The sequence below is a fragment of the Mustela nigripes genome, chromosome 7 (assembly GCF_022355385.1).
Source record: "Mustela nigripes isolate SB6536 chromosome 7, MUSNIG.SB6536, whole genome shotgun sequence".
Taxonomy (NCBI): Eukaryota; Metazoa; Chordata; class Mammalia; order Carnivora; family Mustelidae; genus Mustela; species Mustela nigripes.
Genome location: NC_081563.1, coordinates 118,521,956 through 118,545,410, shown reverse-complemented (window position 1 = coordinate 118,545,410; position 23,455 = coordinate 118,521,956). Strand labels below are relative to the sequence as shown.

At 45.7% G+C, this 23,455-nt stretch overlaps 2 protein-coding genes across 4 annotated transcripts in view; one reads left to right on the top strand and one right to left on the bottom strand.

The window, feature by feature from the left end:
• SLA2 (Src like adaptor 2) overlaps nucleotides 1-15,212 on the top strand; it is a 28,891-nt gene extending 13,679 nt beyond the window's left edge. For 2 of the 3 annotated variants that reach the window (XM_059406943.1, XM_059406942.1), the window contains exons 6-8: nucleotides 12,241-12,390; nucleotides 13,276-13,408; nucleotides 13,814-15,212. In XM_059406943.1, coding sequence (XP_059262926.1) covers nucleotides 12,241-12,390; nucleotides 13,276-13,408; nucleotides 13,814-13,979 — 449 coding nt within the window. In that variant the 3' untranslated portion in view covers nucleotides 13,980-15,212. The remainder of the gene's footprint in view (nucleotides 1-12,240; nucleotides 12,391-13,275; nucleotides 13,409-13,813) is intronic. The other variant, XM_059406944.1, reaches the window with a different exon arrangement.
• Nucleotides 15,213-15,292: 80 nt separating this feature from the next.
• Nucleotides 15,293-23,435, bottom strand: RAB5IF (RAB5 interacting factor). The gene is made up of 4 exons (XM_059406951.1): nucleotides 23,066-23,435; nucleotides 21,194-21,297; nucleotides 16,435-16,564; nucleotides 15,293-15,428 (listed from the first exon to the last, which is right to left on the bottom strand). The coding sequence occupies exons 1-4, from the start codon at nucleotides 23,177-23,179 to the stop codon at nucleotides 15,387-15,389; spliced, it is 390 nt and encodes a 129-aa protein (XP_059262934.1). The 5' UTR covers nucleotides 23,180-23,435; the 3' UTR covers nucleotides 15,293-15,386.
• Between the last annotated feature and the right edge of the window lie 20 nt (nucleotides 23,436-23,455).

Here is a 23,455-nt window from a genome sequence, read left to right as displayed (position 1 = left end):
CTGCACGTTAAAACCTGCATCAGTTTAGTTCAGTGGTTATAGAGCAGTGGGTCTCAAATCCAGGTGGCCATCAGAATCACCCAGAGGGCTTAAAACAAAGAACTGGCCACACACCCAGATTTCTTATTTGGTGGGTCTTGGGCAGGGCCTGAGAATTTACATTTCAAACAAGTTTGCAGGTTATGCTGCTGCCGTGGGGACCACACTTTAAGAACCACTGATCTGGGGGCATCCGGATGGCTGTCAGTTAAGTGTCTGACTCTCGGTTTTGGCTCAGGTCATGATCTCAGGGTGGTGCGATTGACTCAATGTCCAGCTCTGTGCTCAGCGCAGAGTCAGCTTGAGAGTCTCTCTCTCCCCCTCCCCCCTGCTCCTCCTCCCCCTGCTCCCTCTTTCTCTCAAATAAATAAATTAAAAGAATAATATAATTAAAGAAAAAGAACCACTGATCTGGGGGCACCAGGCTGGCTCAGTTGGTAGAGCATATGATTCCTGACTTCATGGTTGTGAGTTTGAGCACCATGTTGGGCAGAGATTACTTAAAAAAAAAAAAAAAAGACCTTGGCTTCAAGTTGGAATCATCTGGGGAGCTTTATAAATTACTAATGCCTGCACCCAACTCCCAGAGTTTCTGGGGCTTGAACCCACAATCCTCATGGGGCTCTAATCCACAACCCAGATCAAGATCAAGACCTGAGCCAAGACCAAGAGTCAGATGCTTGGGCCACGTGGGTGGCTTATTTGGTTGGGCATCTGCCTTTGGTTCAGGTCATGGTCCCAGGGTCCTGGGATACAGTCCCGCATCATGCTCCTTGTTCAGCAGGGAGTCTGCTTCTCCCTCTTCCTGCCTCTTCCCCTGCTTGTACTCTTTCTGTCAAATGAAAAAATAAAATCTTTGGGAAAAAAAAAGAGTCAGATGCTTAACTGACTGAACCACCCAGGCACCCCTGAGTTTCCGATTTAATTGGTCAGGGCTGTAAGCTTGGCCCTAGAAGATATAAAAGTTCCCTTGGTGATTCTGATATGCAGCCTGGGTTGCGACCCCTTCATTTGGTGGATATGGACCAGGGAGCGTTTGAAGTGCAGAACATTCCAGGTGCATCACTGGGGTTGGGAGGAATATTGTTTCATCCTATTTTTGTTTTAGGTAATTTTTAAAAGATTGTATTTATTTTAACAATGAGGTTTTTGTTTTTGTTTTATTTTTAAGATTTTGTGTATTTTAGAGAAAGAGCATGAGCAGGGAGAGGTGCAGAGGGGGAGGGAAAGAACCTCAAGCAAAGCACAACAAGCGGTTCAATCTCACAACCCTGAGATCATGACCTGAACAGAAACCAAGAGTCAGATGCTTAACTCACTGAGCCACCCAGGTGCCCCTAATTTTTTTTAAAGATTATTTATTTATTTTAGAGATCGAGTGAGAGTGCATACAAGAGTGGGGAGGGGCAGAGGGAGAGAGAGAATCCTCAGACTTCCCACTCAGCACAGAGCCCAACGCAGGTCTTGATCCAGGACGCTGAGATCATGACCTGAGCCAAAATCAAGAGTGGGGCACTTAACTGACTGAATCAGCCAGTAAAGTAAAGTAAATCAGTCAGTAAAATTACCTGACTTAGGTAATTTTAAGTGTGTCCTAGGTCGCAGTGTAAAATTTCATACTGTGGTTTGTAGCCCAAAAAAGTTTGGTGGCGCCTGGGTGGCTTAGTTTGTTAAGCATCTGACTCTTGATCTCAGCTCAGGTCTTGATCTCAGGGTCATGAGTTCAAGCCTAGTGTTGGACTCCATGCTGGTTGTGGAACCTACATTAAAAAAGAAAAAAAAAAAATGTTTGGCACTGCAGCTCTATGGGACCTGGGGAACGTCATAGAACGCTAGTTCTCAAACTAGTTCTCAGACTCAGAATTGTCCGGGAAAGACTCTTGGGTCCCTTTCAAAAGGGATTGGGCTCAGAGGTCAGAAATCTGCTTCCTTCACAAGGTCTCTGGATGGTTCTTATGTTCTTTTATGTTTGAAAACACAGTTCCATTCTAGGGAAACCAGAATTAAGTAGTAAGAGACATTTTTTTTTTTTTACAGTTACATAATGCATCTTGTTGTATGTAATACTAATTAATTAGTGATTGAGTGAATGCATTCAGAATCACCTTTTCTTTTCACCAGTGTCCAAATATACCTCTGGGAAGGGAATTCTGCTGGGGAATTTGAGTCTGTGTGTAGACTGAGGAGGAAGGCCTGGGGCCTGTGAGCTCCCAAGAAGCCTACTCAGAGTTGCCAGGGAGGGGAAGACCTCTCTATCTTCCCTAGGGTCCCTCTGGCATATCTATTTATGTCCTAAGCCTGAGGGAAGTCATGGCAGAGCCTGTATCAGGCCCCAAACCTTGGTCTGTGAAGGGACACTGACGACTTTGTGGAGATCATAGGATTGCTCCAAAGGTCAGCAGCAAGGCCAAGTCCCCACAGCATTACCCCTCACCTCCCTGCTGTCCTACTGCGTCTCTGTTCTTTGGTGGGTGCTTTAAGAAAGACTGATGATCAGGCCATGCTTCCCTCTCCTACAGAACAGAGGCTTAACCCACTGAGCCACTTCTGTCCATTATGTCATCTTGGAAGCACTTGTTGAACATTTCTTCTGAGTCAGGCCTGTTAAGTCATGGCTCTTGTCCTCAGGCTGCAGACGGTGGAAAGTCCAAGGCTATCAACTTCTCAGAGGCCTTCGCAGAGAAAGGTCAGGAGGGTCCTCTAGGCCCATCTCCCACACACAGCTTCCAATCAGTCCTTCATACCACTGTGGACCCTACCCCACCTCCTGGTATCATCATTAGAACAGCAGGGGAAACATGGTACCTCGCCCCAGAGGTCCCTGCAGGCCAAGATGAGACATAGGCTATGGAACTGGAACTTTCTGGAATCCAGGACATTGTACCTTCTCTGCCTTTTCCCCAGTGTGTCTCCCTCCAACCCCTGTACCCAGCCACAGCTCCTACCATTCCTTCCCGGAGCCTCTCTTCTGGCTCACTGCCCACCAGAACGTTCTGTGAATAAACCTTCTTCTTCTTTCCACTGCTGCTTCCTTGCACACACTCCTCCCTCAATCTTGGAAAGACCTATCCTCCATTCTTCCACTTGAACTCACACTCACCCTTCATGACCCATTTCGATGTATTTCCCCAGGCTATTTGCCACCCTTTGCTCTCAGACCACTTTTGTAACTACTGTAAACTTAGTTCTTAAAAGAAAAAACAAAAACAAAAAAACTGGGGTATGTGGTTTAAGAGCACAAGAGCTAAATATTTGAAATGGGGACCATAAAGGAAAATTCCAGTGTGGGAAGTACGGTCAGGACCGCACTTCCTTCCCAGAGTACAAAGATCTAATTATGTCTGTCAGGCCTTGTGCAGGGCGTGTAGCCAGTGCTCAAGGGATGTATACTGAATAATGAATGAGTGAATGAGTGCATGAAAATACAATGGGGGAGGGGAGAGGATGAAGATCTGGGGAAGACTTTCTCCAATACCACATGTTCACAGACAGGAGAGGCGTGCAAATAGTAAAACATTCCCCCAAACTGCTTGTAATCACGGCTCTGTCCGGCATTTATCCCAGAGATTCACTCACTCATTCACTCATTCATTCATTCATTCAACAAATGGCTCTTGTGTGGTGACTCTGTGCCTACTATTGTTGTAAGCAGTGGGGATTCAACGATATAAAAAGCAAAATCCTTGTCCACAAACCAGCTGGCAAAATGGACAGCGAACACATAAATAAGGAGGTGTCTGATCATGGTAAGTGCCACATGGAAACAAGAAAGCTGCCTAAGAGGGGCAGGGTCACGGGACATGTGCAAGTGTACAAAGGCCTGCAATAGATGCATCCTCAGCAGGGACAGGTGTGCTGGGAGTCAGCAATCGAGGTCGCTGGGAGTCAGGTTGGGCTGGGGACTTTGGTTCTCAGCAGGGGAGTGACATGAACTGATCCCTCCACAGCTTCAAAGAGAGGATTTGGGGTTGGGGTAATGAGGAGGAAACCGGAAGCCACTTGGGACATTGTTGCAGGTTCTGTCGAGTGAGAGTGGTCGGGTTCTGGATATATTCTGAATATAGCCAGTAGGGTTTGCTGTCGGGCGGTATGTGAGCTGGGAGAGAAGGGAAGCAGTGAGCCTGACTCACTGTGAGGATGAGAGCTTAGTGATAGATGCACAGCACTGCTGTTTTCTGAGATGGGCAGATGGAGGAAGGATACATCAGAACCATCCTTCAGGAGGCTCACAGTTGGTTGTGTGTGTTCTGGGGTGAGGGATAGGGCTGAGGGACAGGCGATGGCAGAGCAGGACTCTTGGTGCCACAGAAGCACTGCTGCCTGGCCAAGTAAGAGCTGGACCTTCTCTCCTGCAGGGAAGGTCTTCTAGAAGGAGGCTGAGCAGAACTGAGTTGTGAAGGGAAGACTGGTGGTTACTCAGATGGAAGGGTCTTCCCTACGAAAGGAACAGTGTGAGCAAAGGACCATAGGCCTGATACAGTTTATTGGGTGTTTGCTGCATGCCAGACGTTCCTAAAATATTTCCCTTGCTTCACCACTTGAATCCTTGTGCTGATCTGATGACATGGTGAGAATTGTTATCTCCCTTTACAAGTGAAGAAACAGATCCAAGAAGTCAAATAATGTGCCTGGAGACACAGCTAGTAAGCATGGGGCAACAGGGGTGTTCTAGCATGTGGTTGTGTGTGGGATTTGAACCCAGGGAGTCTGAGTTAAAGTGGAGATGTCCTGGCACTGGGAGAGAGCGGAGGTATTTGGGACTGGATGGAGCAGTGAGAAGGAACTCAGGATACCAGCCCAAGGCTGGTCACAGATGGCATTGGTAGGTGACCTGTCTCCACAGTGGGGTTGTCAACCCCACATGGGGTTCATGGAACTTGTTATCCCTGAGCGTACCAGCTAGCTACTCAGTGTGGTGCCCTTCCCAGTTTTAGCAACTGTGGAGACAGTGAGCAGCATGGGGTGGCTGTAGAACCACACAGGGGATATGGGGACTTAGTCACTTAGTTCAGCTGGCTTGCTTGGCCTTCAGGGCTTATTTTCAGATAAATTAGCTCTTTCCCAACCACAGAGCTATTTCAGAGCCACAGCTCAGCTCCAGAAGAAACTTTTTTTTTTTTTGAAGATTTTATTTATCTGACAGAGGGAGAGAGATCACAAGTAGGCAGAGAGGCAGGCAGAGAGAGAGAGAGGAGGAAGCAGGCTCCCCGCTGAGCAGAGAGCCCGATGCGGGGCTCGATCCCAGGACCCTAGGATCATGACCTAAGCTGAAGGCAGAGGCTTAACCCACTGAGCCACCCAGGCTCCCCAAGACTTTTTTTTTTTGAATTAAGTAATCTCTACACCTAAGGTGGGGGTCAAACTCACAACCCTGAGATCAAAACTCATATACTTTACTACTGTCTGAGCTACCCAGGCCCAAGTAGAGATTCTTCTTAAAGGTACAAAAGTCAAGGAGCCGTCAGAGTCAGGGAGAGAACAAGGAAAAGGAAGCATGAATCCTACTCCAAACTTCCCAATGTATATTGATTTTATATACTATAGCCTTGCTAAATTTACTTATTAATCCTAGTAGGTGTTTAGAGATTACTTAGGACTTTCTACATATGTAATCACATTATCTGTAAATACAATTTGCTTGTTTTCCAACCTATATGCCTTTAATCTCTTTTCTTGCCTTATTGTACTAGGACCTCTAGTACAATGAATAAAGGGGTTAGAATGTTCTTGTTCTTTGTTCCCAATGTTGGGAGGAAAAATTCAGTCTTTCTTATTAAGTATGATATTATTAACTATATTAGATATTAACTATAGATGCTTCACAGATACTCTATGTCAGGTTGAAAGTAGTCTTCTGTGGTAGGCAGAATAATATCCCCCCAACCCCAAGATGTCTTGGTCCTAATCTCTGGAACTGGTGAATATATTACCTTTCATTGCAAAAGGGAGTTTGTAGATGTGACTAAGTTGAGGATGCTGAGATGGGGGGATTGTCACAAATTATTCGGATGAGCCCAATGAAATCCCAAGGGTCTTTATAAGAGAGAGGCAGGAAGATCAGAGTTCGAAAGAGATTGAGATGAACGTTATGCTGTTGGCTTTAAAGATGGAGAAAGGGCCATGAGCTAAGGGATGTAGGTGGCTTCTAGGAATTGGAAAAGCAAAAAATGGATTATCCTCAAGGGCTCACAGAAGAAACACAAGCTTGCTGACACCTTGATTTTAGTTCAGTGAAATCCATTTCAGTTTTATGATCTCCAGAATGATAAGATAATAGATTCATGTTATTTTGAGACACTGAATTTGTTGTAATTTGTTATAGCAGCAATAGGAAACTATTCAACCTTCTATTTGTAGTTTTGTGGTTGTTTTTTTTTATCAGGATGAGTGTTGAATTTTGTCAAATGATTTTTCTACATTTCTTCAGGTGATCATGGTTTTTCCTCCTTTATTGTATTTATATAGTGAATGTTCCTTTTTTTTTTTTAAGATTTTATTTATTTATTTGACAGACAGAGATCACAAGTAGGCAGAGAGGCAGGCAGAGAGAGAGGAAGGGAAGCAGGCTCCCCGCTGAGCAAAGAGCCTGATGCAGGGCTTCATCCCAGGACCCTGAGATCATGACCCGAGCCGAAGGCAGAGGCTCAACCCACTGAGCCACCCAGGTGCCCCCCTTTTTTGATGTTCCTTTTTTCTTTTTAAGATTTTATTTATTTGGGGGCACCTGGGTGGCTCAGTCCATTAAGCATCTGCCTTCTGCTTGGGTCATGGTCCCAGGGTTCTGGGATCGAGCCCTGCGTCCAGAGCCCTGCTCAGTGGGGAGCTTGCCTCTCCCTCTTCTTGTTGCTCCTCCTGTTTGTACTGTCTCTGTCAAATAAATAAATAAAATCTTAAAAAATATATTTTATTTATTTGACAGAGAGAGAGTGAGAGAGCATAAGCAGGGAGAGTGGCCAAGGGAGAGGGAGAAGCAGACTCCCTACTGAGTATGTCCCAGTGTTAGAGAATGTCTAAGGGGCCCCAGTATTCCCTTTAGAAAATATTTTTAGTTAAACAATGAAAATACAAAAATGTGTGAGCTCAGCTAAATCAATAAAGTTACATTTGTAGCTTTACTTAATTATTCTTTTAAAGTAATCTCTATGACCAATGTGGAGTTTGAACTCACGATGGGACTACTGACTGAGCCAGCCAGGAGCCCCCATTTGTAGCTTTAAATGCTTACATTTCAAGAAAAGAAAGAAAGAATAAAAGAAACTTTATAAAATAAAGTTTCTATCTTAAGAAGCTAGAAAGAGGGGCGCCTGGGTGGCTCAGTGGGTTAAAGCCTCTGCCTTCGGCTCAGGTTATGATCCCAGGGTCCTGGGATGGAGCCTCGCATCGGGCTCTCTGCTTGGCGGGGAGCCTACTTCCTCCTCTCTCTCTGCCTGCCTCTCTGCCTACTTGTGATCTCTGTCTGTCAAATAAATAAATAAAATCTTTAAATTAAAAAAAGAAGAAGAAGCTAGAAAGAGGGCCAACTGGGTGGCTTAGTTCTTAGGTGTCTGCCTCTGGCTTGGGTCACGATCCCAGCAGCCTGGGATCGAGCCCTGTATTAGGCTCCCAGCTCAGTGGGGAGCCTGTTCCTCCCTCTCCAGCTCCCCTGTGCTTGTGTTCCCTCTCTCACCATCTCTCTGTCACAAATAAATAAAATCTTAAAAAAGAAAAGCTAGAAAGAGAAGAATAAATTTAGATGGAAGGGATGAAATAAAGATTAAAGCAAAAATAAATGGAAAAAAAAAATAGGGGCGCCTGGGTGGTTCAGTTGGTTGGGTGTCTGCCTTTGTCTTGGGTCATGATCTAAGTCCTGGGATCGAGCCCTGCGTTGGGCTCTCTGCTCTGCAGGAAGTCTGCTTCTTTCTCTCCTTCTGCCTACCTCTCTCCTTGCTTATGATCTTTCAATCTCTGTCAAATAAATAAATAAATAAATAAATAAATAAATAAATAAAATCTAAAAAAAATAGAGAAAAGTCAGTTATCCCAAAAGATTGATAAAATTGATAAACCTCATGGCTGCTTGGCTGGCTCAGTTTGTAGAGCATGTGACTCTTGATCTCAGGGTAATGAATTCGAGCCCCGTGTTGGGCACAGAGATTACTTTAAAAAAATGATAAATCTTGGGATGCCTGGGTGACTAAACAAAACTAATTAAGAAAAAAACAATATATTACCAATATCAGGAATGAAGAGGGACATCACTACAGATCCTACACACATTAAATGAATAATAAGGGCATATTATAAGCAACTTTATTCCAGTAAATTCTACAACTTGGATGAAATGGACAAATTCCTTAAAAGACAGAAATCACCAAAACTGATATAAAAAATATAAATTTGAATAGCCCTATATCTATTACCTAAATAGAATTCATAATTTTAAAACTTCCTGCAAAGAAGACCCTGGGTCCAGATTGCTTTGCTAGTTAGTTCTATCAAACATTTAATGAGGGGTTTCAGGGTAACTCTGTTGGTTAAGTGTCTGCCTTTGGCTCAAGTCATGATCCCAGGGTCCTGGGATCAAGTCCCACACTGGGCTCCCTGCTCAGCAGGGAGTCTGCTTCTCCCTCTCCCTCTGCCCCTCCTCCCCCACTCGTGCTCTCTTTCTCAAGTAAATAAAATCTTTAAAAAAAATTTAAAGAAGACAAAAACACAATTTTACATAAACTTTTTAAAATATTTATTTATTTAAGATTTCATTTATTTATTTGACAGAGAGAGACAGCAAGAAGGGGAACACAAGCAGGGGTTAGTGGGAGAGGGAGAAGCAGGCTTCCTGCCGAGCAAGGAACCCAATGTGGGGCTCGATCCCAGGACCCTGGGACCACAACCTGAGCAGCCGAAGGCCGACACTTAACGACTGAGCCATCCAGGTACCCCTGAAAATATATATATTTCTTAAAAAATGACTGTTAATAAAAAGGGATGCCCAGGGATGCCTAGGTGGCTGTTGGTTGACCATTTGACCCTTGGTTTCAGCTCAGGTCATGATGTCAGGGTCATGAGATCAAGTCCCACATTGTGTTTCATGCTCGTCAGGGAGTTTGCTTGAGATTCTTTCTCTCCCTCTGCCCTCCTGCCTCCCTCTCTAAAATAAATCTTTTTTTTTTTTTTTAAGATTTTGTTTATTTATTTGACAGAGACACCATGAGGGAGGGAACACAAGCAGAAGGAGTGGGAGAGGGAGAAAGCAGGCTTCCTGCTGAGCAGGGAGCCTGATGTGGGGCTCAACCCCAGGACCCTGGGAACATGGCCTAAGCCAAAGGCAGACACTAAACTACTAAAACAAATAAATCTTTTTTAAAAAGTGTGCCCCTAAACCAAATAAATCTTTTTTTAAAAGTGTGCCTGGCTGGCTCAGTTGGTAGAGCATGTGGCTCTTGATGTCAGAGTACTGAATTCAAGCCTCATGCTGGGTGTAGAGTTTACTTAAAAAAAAAAAAAAAAAAAGTCAAGGGGCGCCTGGGTGGCTCAGTGGGTTAAGGCCTCTGCCTTTGGCTCAGGTCATGGTCCCGGGGTCTTGGGATAGAGCCCCGCATCGGGCTCTCTGCTGAACAGGGAGCCTGCTTCCTCCTCTCTCTCTCTCTGCCTACTTGTGATCTGTCAAATAAATAAAATCTTTTTTTAAAAAAGTCAAATATATTTCCTAATTTTTCTTGTGATTTATTCTTCGATTTCTGGGTTATTCCTATGTATTTGGGGATTTTCCAGATATTTTGCTATTAATTTATTAATTCTGTTGTGGTCAAATAATATAACTATTTCTTTTAAGATTTCATTTATTTGAGGGAGAGAAGGAGCAGGGGCAGAAGGAGAGGAAGAAGCAGATTCACTGCCAAGCAGGGAGCCCAATTTGGGGCTTGATCCCAGAACTCCGTGATCATGACCTGAACTGAAGGCACTCAACTGACTGAGATATCCAGGTGCCTCCATAACTTTTTTCTTTAAAATATTTATTTATTTATTAGAGAGAGAGAGAGGCAGTGCGCAGGGAGGGGCAAAGGGAGAGGTAGAGAAGTGGACTCTGCTAGGCGCTGAGCCTGATGCGGGGTTGTATCTTACAACCCTGAGATCATGACCTGTGCTGAAAGAAATCAAGAGTCAGACACTTGGGGCGCCTGGGTGGCTCAGTCATTAAGCATCTGCCTTCAGCTCAGGACATGTTCCCAGGGTCCTGGCATTGAGCCCCACATGGGGTGCCCTGCTTGGCGGGAAGCCTGCTTTTCCCTCTCCCACTCCTCCTGCTTATATTCCCTCTCTAGCTGTGTCTCTGTCAAATAAATAAAATCTTAATAAAAAAAAAAAAGACACTTAACTGACTGCCCCCCAGGTACCCCAAGAATATAACTATTGATTTTAATCCTTTCAAATTTCTGTGTTTGTGGTCCAGTCTATAGTCTATCTTGAATATTCCATGTACACCTAAAAGAAAATGTGTACTGTTGTTGGTCCCATGTTCTATGTTAATGAAGTAAAATTGGTTGATCGTATTGTTCAAGTCTTCTATATCCGTAATGATTTTTAGTCCCATCAAGTACTGAGAGAGGAGTGTTGAAATTTTCAATTATAATCATGGATATCTATTTCTTCTGTTAGTTCTGTCAGTTTTGCTTCATATATTTTGAATCTCTGCATTTGTATGTAATTGAGTGCATACAAATTCAAGATTTTTAATATATATATATATATCCATCTTATCTCTGTTAATACTCTTGGTCTTGCATTTTACTTTGCCTGATTAAAAAATTTTTTTAGGGCGCCTGGGTGGCTCAGTGGGTTAAGCCGCTGCCTTCGGCTCAGGTCATGATCTCAGGGTCCTGGGATCGAGTCCCACATCAGGCTCTCTGCTCAGCAGGGAGCCTGCTTCCTCCTCTCTCTCTGCCTGCCTCTCTGCCTACTTGTGACCTCTCTCTGTCAAATAAATAAATAAAAATCTTTAAAAAAAAAAAAAAAAAAAATTTTTTTAAAAAGATTTTGTTTATTTGGCAGAGAGCGAGAGGGAACACAAGTAGGGTGAGTGGGAGAGGAAACAGGCTTCCTGCTGAGCAGGGAGTCCAATGATGCGAAGCCTGGGCTTGATCCCAGGACCCTGGGATCATGACCTGAGCTGAAAACAAATGCTTAATGACTGAGCCACCCAGGCGCCCCTTACTTTGCCTTACCGTGCTATTAATTTAACTACTCCAGCTTTCCTATGATTGTTTCATGATACATCTTTTCCCATCTTTTTTTTTTTTTTAAGATTTTTATTTATTTATTTGACAGATAGAGATCACAAGTAGGCAGAGAGGCAGGCAGAGAGAAAGAGGGGGAAGCAGGCTCCCTGAGATCCCGATGTGGGGCTTGATCCCAGGACCCTGGGATCATGACCTGAGCTGAAGGCAGAGGCTTTAACCCACTGAGCCACCCAGGTGCCCCTTTTTCCATCTTTTTACTTTTAGCCTGTTTTATTATTCAAAGTGTGTTTATCAGATATTTGGGCCTTGCTTTTTAAAATCCAATTTGAACTTTGGAGTCATGCTGAATATCTACTTCTCTGACTTGCTATTTCTGTGCATTTTTAAGATTTTTCTATGCTTATGTGTGTAGTGGTTATTAACTTATCCTGGTCTACAGTATTACTGTTCTGAGGCAGGCATACAGGCTGTTTGTAGTTTCGGACTTTTCCAAACAAAGCTGCTTGGAATATTCTCGCTCTTGTATTTCTAAGGTAACATGCTGGGATGAAACTGCTGGTTGTGAGGTGCATGTTTAATTAGTTAATGATAACTCTTTCCAAAGTGGCTGGTAATTATTTATCTTAACATCAGCACAGTAAGAGTTCCTCAACTTCAGCACATCCTTGCTGATCTACTGACAAGTTTTCACATTCTAACACTTCTGGCCACTTGAGTCTATAATAGCCACCATTTAATATTCACATAAACTGTGCCCAGCCCTGTCCTGCGTACTGTGTGAATGATCTCATTTCATCCTCACAAAAGTCCTATCAATTAAGAATGTGTGGGCACTTATGGCCAAGAGAGCAAGTCTTCATCCTTCCCCTATCGGCTTCCCTTCTGTCTGGGCCTGGTGACCATCTCATGTCTTTCTTCTCCCAACTTGGGTTGGGGGTGGGTCCCAGCAGGGCCTCAGTCCTGCCCCATACGCTTTCCTCCTCAGGCTGTTACTCCCTGTCAGTCCGCCTGAGCCGCCCTACATCGTGGGACCGGATCAGACACTACAGGATCCATCGCCTTGATAATGGCTGGCTGTACATCTCACCGCGCCTCACCTTCCCATCACTCCAGGCCCTAGTGGATCACTATTCTGGTATGGCCATTTCCTGCTTCCATTAGACTGGGACGTGGGGTGTGGGGGGCAGACAGTTGTACTCTTAGACACTTCACTTGCTGGAGAATATCCAGACAGGCAGAAGAGGGACCTCTCCATCTCCATACCAATGTGCCAAGAACGTAGGCCAGGACCTCTGTCTTCATCCCATGCCCTGACAGAGCCATAAAGTCCTCCCATGTGGACATGGGCCAGTGCCTCACCTACACTGTGGTTCTGAGTCCAAGACCTCAATGGTAGGCACAGTTCTCTTCACAGGAACTAGTCCCAGAGCTGTTGCTGTTGTGCAATTTAGTTGACTCTCAGCATTTCCTGGTGCTTGTCCTGTTATAGGTACTGGAGCATGTAGCCACGATGACAGTGTCAAAGGGGCAGAGAGGAAAGCCCACTCCTGGGAAAACTGATCGGGGGTTTTCTAGAGGGTGGGTCTGTGCAGTAGATACGGACAGAACACATAGAGATGAAGTATTCTTTAGCTTTCTTCTTCCCAAAGCACTTTCCTAACCAAAGCACTTTCCTAACCAGGTATTCTCAAAGAGTACCATCAACCTACCCAAAACCACAGCCAATTCAATCTTCAAAACTTAGCCTAGAATGATCTGATTGTATCTCAGCCCCTAGATCAACAGCTTGAGGCTCGTGTCCCATCACTTTTTTAAAAAAATGTAATCTCTACACCGGAGCCCTGAACTCATGACCCTAAGATGAGTCTCTATTGACTGAACGAGCCAGGTGGCCCTGTCATTCTTTTTTGAACATGCCTCCACATGCCAAAAGCGGAAAGCTGTCAGGGTGAGGGTGGGGGTTGTTAGGGAGCAAAGTAGGGCTGGAGTCAGCCATGTCAAGGTCTGGATCTTTATTCAGAGTTGGCGGATGGTATCTGCTGCCTCCTCAAGGAACCCTGTGCCCTGCGGAGGGCTGGCCCACAGCCTGGCAAGTCCATACCCTCACCTGTGACTGTGCAGAGCGTGCCACTCAATTGGAAAGAGCTGGACAGGTAAGGGGACCCCTGGAACATGAAGGCAGAACAAAGGAGATAGAAGGACCCAACCTGGGAACCCACAAACCCAAATAAGCCTGTCACCTTCGGGGGCACTGGCAAGCTTGTGAGTACTGACTGATCTCATAAGAGACCAAGCCAGGCTCAGCAGGACTGTACAGGGACTGGCAGGAAGGAGAAAGAGGAAGTGGATAGAGGGCATGCCTAGATGCCAAAGATGGCCAGGATGGAAGTGTCAGACAAGATGGGGTAGAACAGAAAGCACCAGTCCTGAATGGAAATGTCAAGCTGGGGTTTTGGCTGAGAGAATGGGGAGCCACTGGGAGTATGAACTTGAACTGTGTGGTGAGAGCAGGGTGCAGGATGAGGCTCCTTGACCCAACTCTCTTTCCCTCTCCACAGCTCCCTCCTGTTCTCTGAAGCACCTACCCTAGGGGAGTCCCCTCTCCTCAGTGAGGGGCTCCGGGAGGCCATCAGCTCTTACATCAGCCTAACTGATGACAGCTCCTTGGATGATGCCATGGCCCAAAACAGAGGCCAAAAGGGAATCCAACGCTGCAACACCTAGATCCCCAGCTCAGCTCACCTTGAGCACTCTAGAGGCAAATTCAGGGTCCCACTTGCATTCTGTGCTCCTTCCTCTTTCGGCCCTAAGAAGTCATTTAACCCCCTCCCAGTGTCACAAATCCACCTGCAACCTCTAATTCAAGTACAGATCAGCTGAGAACAGGGACAGGGCTCCAAAGAGACTAAACCTCTGGGGTTTGACCCAGTTTGACCTGAGTTGGGATTTCCATCTTTCTCCCCTGCCTACTGAATCCCCTTCAACACACCCCACAGCTCCACCCACTAGGTAGAAGCCACCATTCATATCAAGAAGAAAAAAAATCATTTAAAGAAAATTTACAAGTCTCACTCAGAATACCATACTTCAGAAGGTAGGACTATAGCTAGAAGGGACAGGAAAGCCGATGGGATGGATGTCTTCCCACAGCAACAGAACCCAGGATGTCCAGCCTCTACCTGGACCTCAGAGCAAAGGGGACCCCTGACAGTCCAGGTTCTCAAACAGCCCCATCAGGCCTCTTCTCTGGACAGTCATAGCTCCAAGATCTCTATTTCATTTTGTGGCTTATCATGTGAACCTGCCTAAGCTTTCCTGGCTACAGTGGCCCTGCCACCTTGTGGCCAAACACAAAATGGCACCTTCTGGGTCTAGCCCACTGCAGTGAGGTCAGTCACATCTCAGCACCAGGTGGGGCATCAGAAGTCACTAAGCTTCTCTCCACAAAACCAAGGCCACAGCCTACACCAACTCTAGCCCTTGATTTCTCTGCTGCCCATTAAGGAAAGAGAGGCCTAGCTGGAGCTGCTACAGGAGCAGGGAGAGGAGGTGAAGGATGAGGTTGGAGGGCAGGGGTCTGAGGCTAGAGGTGAGGTGGGAAAAGCTTTAACAGGTATCATCAACAGATTTTCAATTAAAGATTTGATTTATTCAAGTACCCGAAAACATTCTACAATGGAAACTGTTATTAGATGATGCTTATACTGTGCTAATGACCACGCACATACGGCCACAATGTTTTCAGAAAACTTGAAATGCCACTGATAGTTTAAAAACTGTACACCTGATGGAGAAGTGAGGAAGACAATTTAATGTTTCATCCGGATCCAGAGGTGCATCCAATTAAAAGACAGCTCCCATCAGCAAACAGGTGTTTCATGATGATATCCAAGAAGAAATGGTTGGTGATGGACAATTCAGAAATGCTTCTCCAAAAGGCAGTTGGTTCTTTAAAAAGTTTCAGATCACAACCCTTGCAGAAAACACTGATGCCCAACACACTGATTCTCGGTCCAGGAAACACAGGTCTTCCAGTTTCCATGTGGCTGGGGTGTCCCTACAATCATGTTTCTGTGCTGTAACTATGACGGTCCTTTGGACCGGACAGAGAGCAGGTGGGGTCTGTAACCATCAGTCATAGTGGATGGCAGTGTAAAAAATGATCCAGATAACCTAGAGAGAAGACAAGCAATGGTCATAGATCACCTGGGTCAACACAGGCCCCTATTCCACAAAAGAAATGTGTCAAACAATGTATGCACAGTGGGCTTCCAAGGGCTATTCAGTGCAACTGGACTGGAGGCCTAAACAATTTCACTGAAATCAAGCTGTATCTAACAGAGCCCAGGGTTACCCACCAGTGCTCCCAAAGGGACCACAGACAAGCTTCCCTCTCAACCAAATAGTGACTGCAGCACTCGGGGGTAGAGTTATAGATGTGGAAATGATATGGGTAAAGTATCAGGATTAACAACAAATGTGGAAAAGAAACCACCAACATATCCTGTCGGCTTGTCAGCTTCACCTCAGACAAAGCAGAGGTTCTCAAAACTGGCTATTCATTGCAATCTCCTGGGACCTTTAGTATGTATGCCCAGGCACCCTCACCCAGAGATTTTGATTTTACTGATTTGGGCTAGGGTCTACAATTTTTAAAAAATTAACTTTTGAGATATAATTCACATTTCATAAAGTTCACCTTTTAAAGTATACAATAAATAAATATATACACACACACACACAATGCAGAGTTTTTAGTATATTCACAGCCTAACTGATTCTGGGACATTTGCATCATCTTCAGTTTCTTCCCATTTCCTCACACACACACACCCAACCCCCCCCCCAGCCACTGGCAACCACTAATCGACTTTCTGTGTGGATTTGCCTATTCTGGACATTTTACATGTAAATGGAATCATGTAACGTGTTTTTGTGTCTAGCTTCTTTCACTAAGCATAATGTTTTAAAAATTCAAAGTTGTAATCCCTACCAGTACTTTATTCCTCTTTACGGTTGAATACCACATGGCTATACAACATCTTATTTATCTACTGACCAGGTAATGGTTGTTTATGCTTTTTCAAAAATGGTATCCCGATCACACAGTGTAACCCAATCAGTGTGCTCCGCTGGAGAAACAAGAGGATTTACTATTGTAACTATCAGCTATACATACCATGAACAAGGCAAAAGAGGTCATAAAGCCCTCTTTTGTGAGCTCCCATGTGCCACCATATTCTTCCTCATCTATCTGTAGGTAGTTGCTGAAGTAGAGATACAGGACTCCTGCATTGATCAGGCAGAATCTGGAGGGAAGACAAGCACAGAACACAAACTATGAGCTCAGAAGACTCAAAACTCCCACGACCACAGTCCCGTCTTACCAAGACAATCACGGTTGCAGTTAAGTAGTTGTATTATGGGGGCAAGTGAAAAAAATACACGGACCTAGACCCTCAATGGAACTGCCCAGTGGCTGAGCTAGAGACATAAAGAGCAACTTTTTTTTAGATGCCCAGCAAAAAAAATTTTAAATTTAAAAGCACATAAAACTTCTCCAGGCCCTCTCACAGTAAGACAGCATGGTAGCTGAACCATCCCAAATAGGACTAGTACCAGACATGGGCCTCCAAGAAGCTCCCGCTGGGGTGGGGTGGCCACGGGACAGATACATGTTAGGCTGCTGCTTCCTGGCCTAGTGGAATGAGCAAGCACACTAAAGCAGCTCCTGCGTCCATTCCCACTGGGAGATAGTGTCTGGATATGCACTGTTGGCTACGCACCTGATGCAATGGTGAACACTGCTGTCCCTCAGCTATTGGTTAGGAGGAGGCCAAAAACAGAGTGAGCAGTGAGCAGGGAACTGAAACCAAAGGTTTGTGAGCACCTTCAGGAAGGTCTCTGATTCCCCATCTTGTATTATTTAACTAATAAAGCATTTAGAATGCAGCGAGGTATAACATTATCATCCTGATCTACTTATCTCTTCATATAGTCACCATGTAAAGGTAATTTTTATGAACAGATCAACACTTTATGATCTTCCAAGTCACAGGATCTAATCTATTGGGGGACTGTATGTCTTAGGTCACACTGCTCCTGAAGGCTGGGGTGGAAAAATGCAAAGAACTGGTTCCTCCTAATGGACGAAGTGTGGGCTGGTATGGGGCAGGGCCGTACAATGCTGTTGAAGAGTATCAGTATTAGGGGGCAGACCCTGGGGCTGTTTGAGCATGAGACAGACTATACATATGTCAGAAGTCCAGTTTTTTCATTTTCATTTTAAAGATTTTAAGTAGTCTCCACACCCATCAGGGGCTCGAACCCCCAACCCTGAGATCAAGATTCACATGCTCTACTGGCTGCGCCTGCCAGGCACCCAGAAGTCTACTTTGTGAGTAGTTAGAATATGGGCTTTCTCATGAGTTGGGAGAACAGGAGCTGGGAGACTGGTTTATACTTGTACCATGTTTTAGGACATGAGCAGAAATAAAGCTTGAGGACAGGGACTGGGAAAATGGCTGAATGGAGAGGCAAGAAACCCAAAGGCTTCAAGCCTAAAGGCCTGGGAGTATAATGGTTTCAGTTAACAGGCAGGGAGTCAGGAAGAACAGAAGGTTTTTCTTGGATTTCGCACAAAATCCAGTCCTTGGCTTGGCCATGTTGTGGCCACATCCTTATCTTCTGCCAGAGATCTGGGGACTCAGCCAATCTGGCTGCCTCTCTCTGTCAGGAGTTTCATTTTGTTTTGTTTTTGAAAGACTGGCTTATTTATTTTAGAGAAAGAGCGTACATGCATGTGTGAGGGGGGGTGGGGCGCAGGGAAGGGCAGGAGAGGGAGAGAGAATCCTCAAGGAGACTCCTTGCTGAGTGCAGAGCCCAGTGCAGGGCTCAATCCCATGACCCTGAGATCACAACCTGAGCTGAAATCCAGAGCTGGGGGCTCACCCGAGTGAGCCACCCAGGTGCCCTGTGGAGTTTCATTCTGGACAGGCTGTTAGTGGTTCCAGACAAAGACTACTAGCAGGACTCAGAAATGTCACTCTGGGACTCAGCTAGTAAGCTAGGGATGGAGAAGGGCTGAGACTCATTTAGAGTCTCTGGCTGTAAAAGTGGTTGCTAAGTGATAAGAGATCGGGAAGTATAAAGAAAGAGGAGATATGGGATGACAGAGAGAAAAGAGCCAACACAGCCCCTGCGTTCTAAGGGTCACAAAAACACAGGCATTTAAATGTTTGGTGGTCAAATGGGAGGGCTCAGGAAAGGACTGGAGCTCAAAAAGAGCTTTAAGGATGGGCATAAATCCTATATTATAAATGAGGGAGAGAACTACACAGATGTGTAGACAAAGAAATGAATGTGCTGGATTGGGGTTGGGGAAAAAAAAAACTTAAAAAGACTCTCCAATCCATTTTTAACTCTATCCTAAAAATTCCAATCAGAATTTTAACAAAATAATGAACCTCTAACAAATACTCTGATTTCAGGGCTGGGAGGCTACACTGATAACAGTAAGGTATGACCGTGCTTTCAAGGATCGGTGGGTTTTAAAATATTTTAACAAGCATTCACTGAACACCTATTAATCGTGGTGCCAGGCTCTATGAGAGACAGAGAGGCAAGACGGGAAGATGCAAAACTTCTGCAGAACAGAACCACCACTCAGTTCTCACGGTATAAATAATGAGAACAGAGAAAATGGTTTTACCTTAATATGCCCTGACTATCGCCACACCAGAATGAAGAGAAGCCAAGGTGGAGCCCAGAGAGAGGGCAGTTAAGGCAGAAAGCAGGGAGGAGAGGGTCACCAGAAATGAGCACCAAAGCAGTCTTGCCCTAAGCCCAGGCAACTGGGTCAGACAGATGGAGGAGAGGGAGTGTGTGTGGAAAAATAAATGTCCTTGGGCCTTTTCCAAGAGCAAGGGGAAAGGTGCCAACCAAAGGAGGGATAGGATTTGTTTGGAGTGAGAGAAACTGGCTCTGGCAGGACAGCCTGGGACTAAACCCCAAGAAACAGGCAGTCCTGAGAAAATGGTACTATGGGGAGCCATTCCAAGGCAAATTCACTCCCAAACACCTCCTTTACCGTTTTGTTTTGTTTTCCTTTTTAAAAAAGATTTTGTCAGAGGGAGAGAGAGAGAGAAAAAGCAGGTAGAGGGAGAAGCAGACTTCCCTGCTGAGTAGGGAGCCTGATGTGGGACTTGATCCCAGGACCCTGGGATCATGACCTGAGCCGAAGGCAGACGCTTAAGGACTGATCCACTCAGGCAGCCCTCCTGTTTTTCTTTTTTTCAATAGCCATTTTTAGCTCTCTTTGTAAAGCTAATCATATGACTGCAGTGAACCATTTATGGAGTGCATATGATGTACTAAGCACTACATTTAGGAATTTACTTGGGTTATCACATTTAGTTCACACATCAATCTTAGGAGGAGGACACTTTTAGTGTCCTTCCCTTTCCAGTGATGAGAGAATGAAAGCTCAGAGAGGTGAGCCCAAAATTATGTAGCTTGAAAGTGGCAGAGCTGGAACTTGAATCCGTTCTACAGTTAAAAGTAAAAAGAGATCTCTAAATAGCTTAACTCATCTGCCACAGTGGCAAGGATAATAAACTAACTCGGGTCTTTGCTATATTATTCCTAGATTGGGTGACTTCAGAGAAATCTCTTAGGAATCCTGCAAGATGAGATGGGAGCAAGGGGTCTGAAGCCGTGTTACTCTCTCCTAGAAAAGTGGTCTTGGGAAGAAGAGGGATTCCCTCTTGTCTTCAGACTGCCTTCCCCCTTTGCTTGTAGGCCTTTTCTTTCACAGAAAGCTCAAACGGGATGACCAACATTCTGAAGAGTTATCTATATACCTCCTCCAACAGGGGAAGACCTATGAACCCCAGGTCTTTGGTCTCCTCACCATCACTCAGAACTCATCACGTGTCCACTCCGCCAAAGTCAGGCAAAGCATAACAAACTCAAACTCCTTCCTTGGACAAATGCTTTGCTCAGTATCATAAATTAAAAACCTTTTTAGTTAGAAGAGGAGATGACATATGCCTTTTGGATTATCTTCCGAGAAAATAAGGGATTTGAAATCTGTTTCACCCTTTTCACCCTATGGTGAGGGAATAAGAGATGTGATCACCCCTAAAACAACCAATGTGATATTCCATGGTTAAGGATCATAGTTTATATTCCGGGTGTGGAAAAAAAAGAAAAGTTCACAAGCTTGCCTGTCCATTTCCCACTGTAGCTTACCCACAATTCCTATCTTGAGACTACTCCTACACATTGTTTTAATTCACTCTGGTGGGCATGTGGACTCATCACTTTCAGTCGCTTGTTAACAAGCTGAGCCAAGACCAGGGGTAGGTGTCAACTGTGCTGCCACCGGCCATGGAAACACAGTAAAAAGTGAGGGTGCAACCTCCTACTTTTTCACTGCTTTTAAAAAGTAGGGATCTGAAATAACTTCTGTCAAAGCCAAGTTCCAAGACATCCAGCACAGTGCCTATATAAGGTCATCAAGTACAGAAGTTCTTCTACTTTGCAAATTTCCATTGGTACAAAGGTCATGTCAGAAAACTAGATGGCCGCTACCAACAGGCAGTGCAGTAGCCTCTTACATGAGATCACTTTGGATCCATAAATGAATGGACTGGCCCAGTCCAGTCTCTGGAAAAATAACATGTCTAAACTAAGATGCTCCCAGGCCTGCTGAACTGAGAAATGCTAAGCCAGGAGTGCCACTGTGGGGCTACTTTTCTGCTTTCGTCACTTTGCTCTCTCACCCATACAAAGTCATCTCCTCCCCCCTCCCCAAGTCATCTTAAAATGTGTGTGTGTATTCCTCCAACTTAGTAATGGCCCTTTCCATAAAAAGGAAACAAAATCTCTATGTGAAAAGAACTGATACAAGAAAATGGAACATACCCAAGACTTACCCAGCTATTCCCAAGAAACCTCGCAACGGTAACACTCCCCAAATAACACCTAGGACCACAGCAATGATCTGTCGGAACCAGTAGATCACATCTAAAAACTCATCCTGTAGAAAGAAAGAATGCATGCATTATCTGCAGTGGATGCCACATGAAAGAAAGCCTCTGTAATAGGTGAGAAATAAAAAAGCTTGCTGCTATAAACACATTTTCCATAGAAATGTCTCCAAGAGCAATAGTACGTAGTTTCCTGATCTCCACTTCTTCTTATAATAAAACATGGTTTAAAAGGAAAAAAAAAAAGGATATATTTCTCTTAAGTGATGACTTTTGGGCCTTTGTGCTAAGTAAAAATTCTAGGAAAATTATTTACTTTTTTTAGAAGCTTCAAAAATGAAATGGCTTGGGTGCCTGGGTGGCTCAGTGGGTTAAGCCGCTGCCTTCGGCTCAGGTCATGATCTCAGGGTCCTGGGATCGAGTCCCGCATCGGGCTCTCTGCTCAGCAGGGAGCCTGCTTCCTCCTCTCTCTCTCTGCCTGCCTCTCTGCCTACTTGTGATCTCTGTCAAATAAATAAATAAAATCTTAATGAAATGGCTTGTGATGAAACGGCTGTGAAAGTAACTGTGCTACTGGCCACAGAACACTGACCCTCAGAAGAGAGACCTAGGCATACTATCCATAGGCAGAAGGGCTGACTTTTAACCTTCTCAGCACCATCTTCCTGCACAATGAATTTTAAGCAACAAAGAAGAAAGGAATTAGAAACAAAAGTGCTGAAGGCAGGTGCCAGCATATCTGATTTTCATACAAGGACGCTGAAGACTCAGGTTTCCAACCTGCCCCAGATGGCAGAAACCAGTCCTTGTACAAGAAGGAAGAAAGAAATGACACAGCAGATCATAAAGGTTTTGCAAGAGCTGGGCAGGGCTGGGGGCAGGACAAGGGGACCTTCAGGAAGTACCTCCCATTCTCCCCAACCCAAGAGCTCCAGGAAGGAGAACCCACTTCAACAGTCCAGAAAAACAAGGGAAAAACTGCAAATATAACATTCTTTTCAGGCCAACTGGAATCGAGCTGTGTTGGTCCCTTCCAGATCATGGGGCAGAGCTGGGGAGTGCCTACACTCAGATCTTCTGAAAGTGTGTGACCAGTGTAAAAATCTTGAAGCCCCAATAGTCTCTCAACACACATTTGGTGGTTTCCCCCTCTCCCTCCCTCTCTCACTCACCTCCAAGAGGTGGTTTCAATCTCCCTTCTCGCAGTTATTAAGGCATTTGGTATTTAGAAATTAGAGCAATTGCTCTAATTAAAAGCAATGGCAGCTCACCTTCAGTAAGCCTCATCACGTGCTAAAGGCTTTCCTGCACCACGGTACCCCACTTCAGAGCTGTTCTGAGAACTGAGTGAAACAATACGTGGAGAGAGCACCTGGCACAAAGTCTTTGGTAGAAAACTGTTACCGTTACTGTTCATACTAACGACCGTATTAAGTAATTAATTCGGAGAAGACAAGTCACTTACTGAAGATCCTACTGGGAGCAAAAGGCGGAGGTCGAATTCAGCTCACTCTCGCCGTTCAGGCACACGCCCTGCCCGCGGGTGGCAACTGCTGTGCCCCCTCCTCGCTGCTTCCCGCGTGACCCAGTCGGTTTCACTCCTCGGTGAGCCCCGAGCCCGGCTGTCAGGCCCGGGCCCGCCAAGTTCGCCCCGACACCTTAGTGCCACCACCACGCCGCCCACTCCCCGCCCCGACCCAACACACGCCAAACACTCCGCCGCGCCTGGACCCGGCAGGGGCAGGCTCGGGCCTGTCCATTCGTCCCCGAGTCCCAACCGGCTCCTCGAACCTGCGCCCTCGCCAGGTCCCACCGCACCTTGTCCTCCCAGGCCGCGTCGCTCCGCAGCACCTTGCTCCAGACAGAGACTTTGAGGGCCCCGTTGGCCAGCTGCGGCTGAGGCGGCTCCTCCTTTCGCCGCCCGCCGCTCATCCTCCCGTCGCGCCGCCCGGGCCGGGCGAGGGGCGCGCGGGTCAGGCCAAAAGGAGTCGGACTCTGGGGTCGCGAATCACGGCGCGCAAGGCGGCGGCGACAGCGATAGCGACAGAATCACTAGTCAGGCTCCGTGGTGTGCTGCGGCTGCCTTCACTCGGCCAAAACGCCGGCTCAGCTCCCTGGCTCCGCCGAGACCTGGCGCTGCGGAGGGAGGGGCAACGCAGCGCCGCACGTCCTCCCGCCGACGAACACACGCAGCCAATCGACAGCCGT

Bases quoted from the DNA above. Each gene is read 5' to 3' on its own strand.
- RAB5IF (XM_059406951.1), bottom strand. From the start codon at position 23,179: ATGAGCGGCGGGCGGCGAAAGGAGGAGCCGCCTCAGCCGCAGCTGGCC. The intron at 21,298-23,065 runs GTGCGGTGGGAC...TTCTTTCTACAG, and splicing joins ACGCGGCCTGGGAGGACAAG to GATGAGTTTTTAGATGTGAT. The intron at 15,429-16,434 runs GTATGTATAGCT...TCTTCTCTCTAG, and splicing joins CCTCTTTTGCCTTGTTCATG to GTTATCTGGATCATTTTTTA.